General features: G+C 49.9%; 1 protein-coding gene across 1 annotated transcript; it reads right to left on the bottom strand.

Moving 5' to 3' along the window:
* Positions 1–1,374: 1,374 nt before the first annotated feature.
* Positions 1,375–7,591, bottom strand: EMWEY_00005330 (AP2 domain-containing protein, related; the record flags this gene model as incomplete). Its single annotated transcript, XM_013478150.1, has 4 exons — positions 1,375–4,576; positions 5,084–5,231; positions 5,498–6,706; positions 7,003–7,591. The coding sequence occupies 4 exons, from the start codon at positions 7,589–7,591 to the stop codon at positions 1,375–1,377; spliced, it is 5,148 nt and encodes a 1,715-aa protein (XP_013333604.1).
* Positions 7,592–8,084: the final 493 nt, after the last annotated feature.

Here is an 8,084-nt window from a genome sequence, read left to right as displayed (position 1 = left end):
CTTAAATAGCTCTATTTAATTGATATTTTATATTTAATTTATATAAATAAAGAAAAAAAGAAGAAAAAGAAGAAATTTAATATAAATATATCTCTTATAGTGATTAAGTGACCTGCACACGAGCAGCAGCAACAGCAGCAGCAGCAGCTCGTGATCGTCCTGCAGCAACAATACATAAATTATTTACTTTTTTATTTAAATTACGGCCTCTCATTGGATATAATTATAATATTAATAAATAAATAAATAAAAAAGAAGAAAAAAGGGCAAAAAAGTGGCCGCTATAGCACCAATTTGCCTCTCTTTTCCTCCTACACCTCCCGGGTGTACAGGCACCTCACCAGCAGCAGCAGCAGGACAGGAACACTATATTTATCCTCATTCTTCTTATTTATTTACTTAATTTAATTTATTTGTATTTATTTATATTTATTTATATTTATATTTATTTAATTTAATTAAATATTTTATTTATTAGGAATATTTCCTAAGGATTTCTTCCCAATAGATAAACACCGTCGCTCCCTCCTTGCGGTGTATGCATACACTGTGTGTATAGCGAGTAGCCCTTTTTCTTCCTTTTTTCTTTTTATTTATTTTATTTATTAATTTATATATTAATTATTCATTTATTTATTTAATTTATCTATTATTTCCTTCTTTTATTCAATTAGATCCCCAATATGATACAATTTACTGTATTAATTGTCTATAAACCCTAAACCCTCGGCAGCAGATAGAAATAAACCCTAAACCCTAAACCCTAATCCTCATAACACTAGGGAGACTATAAACCCTAAACCCTAAACCCTAAACACTAAGAGACAGATAGCTATGGGATAGCTATTCCTGCTGCTACTACTACTACTACTGCTGCTGCTACTGGTTCTGCTACTGCTATTGCTGCTATTGCTGTTGCTGCTGCAGCAGCAGCAGCAGCAGGGAACAAGACAGCATATATTCTGTGTGTATATAAAGAATAATAATTGTTTATTGACCCCTCGTGGGTGTCTAGACAGCAGAGAGGCAACAAATAAACCGCTGCTACTCAGCGCTCCCCTTAACTGCATGCATGCATCAGCAGCAGCTCTTTGCTGCTGCTGCTGCTGCTGCTGCTGCTGCTACTGCTTATGTTGTTGCTGCTGCTGTTAATGCGGTTGTGGGGATGGGGCTGCTGCTACTGCATGCAACCCGCTGCTGCTCATACATACGCATGCATACACCCCAACACTTTGTTTAGCAGCAGCAGCAGCCCCAAACATTCCCCATAACTGCATGCATGCATGCATACATGCAGCAGCAGCAGCAGCAGCAGCAGCTATGTATGTTGTGGGGCTGCGCAAAGCCCGAGCTTTGTTTTGCTGCTATACACGATTAGAAGCAATTCCTCACATCATTTAGCTGCTGCTGCTGCAGTTGCTGCTGCTGCTGCTGCTCTTGCTGCTGCTGCTGCAGTTGTGTTAAGCCGCAGCAAGCTGTTGATTCTTTTGCTTCTATAGGCAGCAGATGCCGCCTAATCCTACTTAATATAGTATTGGCACCATCTGCTTCTGCAGCAGCAGCAGCAGCTGCTGCTGCTGCTGCTGCAGCTGCTGCAGCACTATTGGCCTCATTCTGGCCTGCTGCTGCTGCTGCAGGAGATTGTTGTTGACCTGCTGCTCCTGTTGCTGCTGTTGCTGCTGCTGCTGTTCCTGTTGCTGCTGCATTACCGCAGGTATTATTAGTTCCGCTGTGTGGTGGTAGATCTTTAGCTGCTGCTGCTGCTGCTGCAGCAGCAGCAGCAGCAGCAAGAGATAAATTAGATCCCTTATCCCATGGATGGCTGCTGCGGCTACTCAATGGCAGCAACGCCTCCTCATTAATATGCTGGAAGGGGGAGGCGAGCTCGAGTGCTGCACCCCAGTTGCTGCTGCTGCTGCTGCTGCTGTTGCTGCTGCTGCTGCTGCTGCTGCTTATACTGCTCCCTGCTGCTGCTTCCTGTGCCTGCTGCTGCGGTGGCGTCAAGGGAGCTAATAGACCAACAGCAGCATCCTCTGCTGCTCCTCTTGTCTTAAGGAGACACGGAGGAGACAGCAGCAAATCAAAGGAGGACAGCTGCAGCAAAGGGGACGGGGAGGGGCCCCTCCTTATAGAGGAGGGGCCCCCCCACCCTATAGTATTACCATTCATGAGGGATAACCATAGGGGAGTAGATAATCCTTTGCTGTTGTTGTTGTTGTTGCTGCTGCTGCTGCATTTGCTGCTGCTGTTGCTGCTGCTGTTTTGTACACCCGAGACACGCGGTACAACTGTACCACTTATGCTGCTGTTGTTGCTGCTGTTGCTGCTGTTGCTGCTGTTGCTGCTGCTGCTGCTCATACATATTGGAGACACAGCTACACTACCAGCACCATCACAATGTTGTTGCTGTCTGCTGCTGCTGCTGCTGCAACCGCTGCTGCTGCTACGGAGTAATAACTCATCTGCTGCTGCTCCTGCTGCTGCTGCTGCATCTCTCTGTCTCTCTGCTGCTGTCTCTTCTCTATCAAAGCTAGCAGCAGGAGACAGCAACGCAGACAGTGCAGCAGGAAGCTGCTGCGTGCTGCTGTTGCTGCTGCTCCTTGTTAGCCTCAGCACACCTTCCTCATCCAATCCTCTACCTGCAGCAGCAGCAGCAGCTGCTGCTGCTGCTGCTGCTGCTGCAGTAGAAGCAGAAGCAGCCTTTAATATTGATCCCCCTCCTGCAGCAGCTGCAGCAGGAGACATAACAGCAGCTCGTTGCGCAGCAGCAGCAGCAGCAGCAGCAGGATTTCTGCAGTTACCACTGTTGCTAGCGTTGTTGGTGCTATTGCTACTACCTGCTGCTGCTGCTGCTGCAGGAGGACCCTCTTGCTGCTGCTGCTGCGGCTCAACAGCATCCAGCAGCAAGGAGAGAGGAGCAGAGGACAGCAAGGGGGTAGGAGGACAAGAAGGTAAATAGACAAAGTTTAATAAGGCTTCGTGTAGTCCTGATGTCTGTCCTTGCTGCCATTCAAGTCCTGCTGCTGCTGCTGCTGCAGCAGCAGCAGCAGCAGATGGACCCTCTCCTGCTGCAGCAGCAGCAGCACCATCTGTTGCGCTGCGACGACCACCTAAGCTAGGCAGCAAACTGCTAAGGGGGGAAGCAGCAGCAAATAAGGAAGCAGGAGGAGACAGCAGGTAATGGGAAGCAGCATCTCCTTTGCTGCTGCTGCTGCCATTGGTGCTGCTGCTGCTGCTGCAGCATGTGTTGCTGCTGCTGCTGTTGTTGCTGGTATTGCTGCTGCGGCCACCAGATTTAGAGAAAAAACAAGAAGGAGATGCAACACAACCTAATGATCTTTCTCCTGGCCTGAAGGATCCTTCCCGCTGCTGCTGCTGCTGCTGTTGCTGTTGCTGCTGCTGCTGCACCTCGTCGCTGTCACAGGACTGCAGCAGACCCCAGCGAGGGGTTAATGGACCATCTGCTGCTAATGTTGCAGCAGCTAATCCATCTAATAAAAAACTATCTTCTTCCCTTTGTTTCCCTGTTGCTGCTGCTGCTGCTGCTGCTGCTGCAGCTGCTGCTGCTGCATCTGCGTTGGTGGTGGTGCTGCTGCCGCTGCCGTCGACACCTACTAGAGAACCCTCCTGCTGCTGCTGCTGCTGCAGTGCTTCTGCTGCTGCTGTAGGCAACAACTCTGCAGGACCCGAGAAAAAGGAGATCCCTTGGAGGTCTCCCTCAGGCCCAGTTCTTAGCGTCTGTGCTGCTGCTGCTGCTGCAGCTGCAGCAGCAGCAGCAGCAGCAGCAGCATTAGCCATTGCCCCAGCAGGATCTGCAGCAGCAGCAGTTGGATCATTCATTGTGTGATCAACAACGGATGAAACCTGCTGCTGTTGTTGCTGTTGCTGCTGTTGCTGTTGTTGTTGCTGTTGCTGCTGCTGCATGCGCCGCTTCCTTCTTGTGCTGACGGAAGCAGCAGCTCGTGATCCATCTGCTGCGTCTGCTGCAGCAGGGAAATCTCCAGTACTACCACCACTACCAGCAGCAGCAGCAGCAGTTGCTGCTGCTGTTTCTTGTTTTGTCCTAGTTATTCCCTTAGCTTCCCACGTACCCCTCCTTGCACTTGCTGCACCTCTTGGGGAATTTGCTGTTACTGCTGCAGTTGCTGCAGTTGCTGCAGTTGCTGCAGTTGGAGCACCCGTAGCAGCAGGTGTTGCCTGTTGGGCTGCAGACGCATTTGCAGGTGTATGAGCAGCATCAGTTTCTTGTTGTTGCTGTTGTTGTTGTTGTTGCTGCTGCTGTTGTTGTTGCTGCTGCTGCTGCTGTCGATTCTTATTAGCCCTACGTGAAGAGGAGCGAGCGGATCCACCTGAATTTCCTGCTGCTGTTGCTGCAGTTGCTGCAGCAGATGGTGTCCTATCATCATCTCCTTCTGCATCAGGAGAATTATTATTATTATTATTATTTGCTGCTGCTGTTGCTGCTGCTGCTGCTGTTGCTGCTGCTGCTGTTGTTGTATCCTTGTCTGTCTTATCAAAGTTAATAAAACGTGTTGCTGCTGTATCTGTCTTCTTTGCTGGTGGTACAGTCAACGGCCTACAGCAGCAGCAGCAGCAGCAGCAGCAGCAGCAGCAACAGCAGCAACAGCACAAGAACAATTATAAATAAATAAATAAAATCCCCATCATTACCACCATAATAATAACAACTAAATACAACAAACAACAACAATAACAACAACAATCCCCTATCTCCCCCATCCCTACCCCTATCATCAGCATCAGCATCAGCAACAGCAACAACAGCAACAACAACAGCAACAACAGCAACAGCAACAACAGCAACAACAGCATCACCATCACCATCATCATCACCATCATCATCACCATCATCATCATCATCATCACCACCATCATCATCACCATCATCATCAGCAGCAACAGCAACAGCAGCAGAACCATCAGCAGCACCATCAGCAGCAACAGCAGCAAATCAACAGCAGCACCATCATCAGCATCACCATCAGCATCAGCAAATAAATAAATAAATAAATAAATAAATAAATAAATAAATAAATAAATAAATAAATAAATAAATAATTACCATCCATTAATTTTTTCTAGCTCAATTCTTAGATCCTCTGCCTTAGACCTTGCGGCATAGAATCCATACTTTTTAATTGAATGTGTTTTTTGTCTTCTTTTTGATTCATTCTGTGGATCTCTATATACTACACGCCATTCTCTTTTTCCTATACATATATATATATATATATATATATATATATTTATATTTATTTATTTATATTATTTATTTATTTATTTATTTATATTTATCTATTTATTTATTTATTTATTTATTGGGTATATTATAAGGATTCATATAAATACCTATAAGGGTAGGGGTAACAACAATAACAACAGCAACAGCAACAGCAAGACAGCAGCAATACAGCAGCAGCAGCAGCAGCAATACAGCAGCAGCAGCAGCAAGACAGCAGCAGCAGGAATAACATACCGAAATGATAATAACATCCAGGTACAGTAGAGAAATAATCCTCATCAGGTACGGTGGGTACACGAAAGGCATCTGCAGGTATACGACGGGGTTGCTGTGGGATCGTCTCCGGAGACGATCCCTTATTATCGATCCCAGCTCCTGCTGCTGCTGCTGCTGCTGCTGCTGCTTCCGCATCACGTGCTGCTACTGATGATACACCACCACCACCACCTACTGTACTATTATTATTATTATTTGTTCCTGTTGTTGTTGTTCCTGTTGTTGTTGTTGTTGTTGTTGTTGTTGTATTGCTGCTGCTGCTGCTGCTGCTGCTGTTACCTCCTTGACCACGACGTACAGGACGACCTACACGACGAGAGCATACACCACCACTTTTTGCTGCTGTGCTGCGGCTGCTGCGGCTACGTGCTGCTGCACTGCTGCTGCTGCTGCTGTTGTTGTTGTTGTTGTTGTTGTTGTTGCTTGTTGTTGTTGTTGTTGTTGTTGTTGTTGTTGTTGGGGTTGTTGTGGTAGTGGCGGTGCTGCTGCTGCTGCTGCGAGCTGCTGTTGTGTCTCCACATGCTGCAAGTCCTAGACCCGGTGCTGCTGCTGTTGCTGCTGCTGCTGCTGCTGCTGCTGCTGCACCCGGTGCTGCTGGTGCTGCTCCTCCTGGTGCTGTTGGTGCTGCTGTAGGACCAGCAGCAACTGCAGGTCCTACTGGAGGTGCAGCAGTTGCAGCTGCTGCTGCCATAGCTGCATTTGTTGCTGCTGTTGCTGGTGGTACTCGTTGTGCTGCTCCTGCTCCTGCTGCTGCTGCTGCAGGAGTTGCAGCGGGACCGATTACTCCTGCTGCTGGTCCTGCTGCTATTGGTGCTGCTGCTGCTGCTGCTGTTGGAGGAGCAACAGAAGCAGCACATGCTGACACCGGATCCCGAACACCTCCTGGTGCTCCTGTTGCTGCTGCTGCTGCTGCTGCTGCAGCAGCTGCTGCTGCAGCTGCTGCTGCTGTGTCTTGAACCTCCGCAGGTGCAGCACCCGGTACGGAAGTAACATCCATTGGGACAGATGCAGCAGCTGCTGCTGCTGCTGTTGCTGCTGCTGTTGTTGCTGCTGGTCCAGGAACCTTTGCTGCTGTACCATCGCCCATAGCAGCAGCAGCTGCTGCTGCTGCAGCTGCTTGCTGCTGCTGCGCAGCTGCTGTCTGCTGATGCGCCGCAAAGCTGAGGGCTGCACACAAACATCAGGCAGCAGCAGCAGCAGGAAGACATTACGACACACATACACACACAGCAGCAGCAGCAGCAGTAGCAGCAGTAGCACCACCAACAGCAGCAACAGCAACAACAGCACAGGCAGACACACGCAGACAAGTGACAGTACAATTGACAACGCTAGCCGCTGCGATGCCACAGCAGCAACAGCAGCAGCAACAGCAGCAGCAACAGCAGCAGCAACAGCAGCAGCAACAGCAGCAGCAACAGCAGCAGCAACAACAGCAGCAACAGCAGCAACGCAAGAATTACCTGCGGCTCTCCCTCCTGCGCCTGCGAATAGGCGCCAAGCATCTGCTGTTTGTGCGTGCTGCTGCTGCCGATGCTGCTGCAGCATTTGCTGCTGCTGCTGCTCTAGGAATTGATGGTCGCGCTGCTGCTGCAGTCGCACGAGCTGCTCCTGCAGCTGCTGCTGCATAGCAGTATCAACAGCAGCACGAGCACGTGCTGCAGCAGCTGCAGCAGCTGCTGCTGCTGCACCATTACCACCCCCTAGACTAGCAGCAGCAAATGCTGCTGCTGTCGAGACGGCTTGCTGCTGCTGCTGCTGCTGCTGCAGCGCCAGCAGCGCAGCAGCCTGTGGGTGGCCTTGTGCTTGTGCTAACATTAGCTGCTGCTGCCTATGCAGCGCATGCTGCTGCTGCAGTCTCTGATGATGCTGCTGCACGATAAGCTGCTGCTGCTGCTGCTGTCTCTGTAGCAGCAGCTGCTGCTGCAGCGCTTGCTGCTGCAGCAAATGCTGCTGCGTTAGCTGCTGCGCACTCATTGGTGTTAATTTTGCTGATAGAGCAGCAGGAGTATTGGGGCCCCCAAGGGCCTCCTGCTGCGTACTCTGTCGCATCTGCTGCTGCTGCTGCTGCTGCTGTTGCTGTTGCTGCTGCTGCAGCTGTTGCATCTGCTGTTGCTGTTGCTGTTGTTGCTGCTGCTGTTGTTGTTGTTGTTGTTGTCGCTGCCGTAACTGATGTTGCTGCCTCCTCCTCCTCCGCTGCCGCTGCTGCTGCTGCTGCTGCTGCTGCTGAAGGGAGGAGGCGTAGGGACGAGTTGCCTCGCTGCTCTCTGCTGCAGTTGCTGCTCATCCTTCTGCAACGGGTGCAGGCGTACCAGGAGCAGCAGCAGCAGCTGCTGCCGCTGTTGCTGCTGCTGCTGCTGCTCCTACTAGGGGAGAGTCTGCTGCTGTATTTATATACAAGCAGCAGCAGTCTTCGTACTACTAGAAGTGGCAGCAGCAGCAGCAGCGAGAGGTGCTGCTGCTGCTGCTGCTGCAGCTGCTGCTGCTGCTACGAATGCTGCAACGCCGCAAGAGGTGAGCTGCAGCAGCAAAGATATACAATGAG

The sequence above is a fragment of the Eimeria maxima genome, genomic scaffold (assembly GCF_000499605.1).
Source record: "Eimeria maxima Weybridge genomic scaffold, Emw_scaff30, whole genome shotgun sequence".
NCBI lineage: Eukaryota > Apicomplexa > Conoidasida > Eucoccidiorida > Eimeriidae > Eimeria > Eimeria maxima.
Note: the sequence above shows the minus strand (reverse complement) of the source record. Positions and strands in the feature narration are given on the sequence as shown.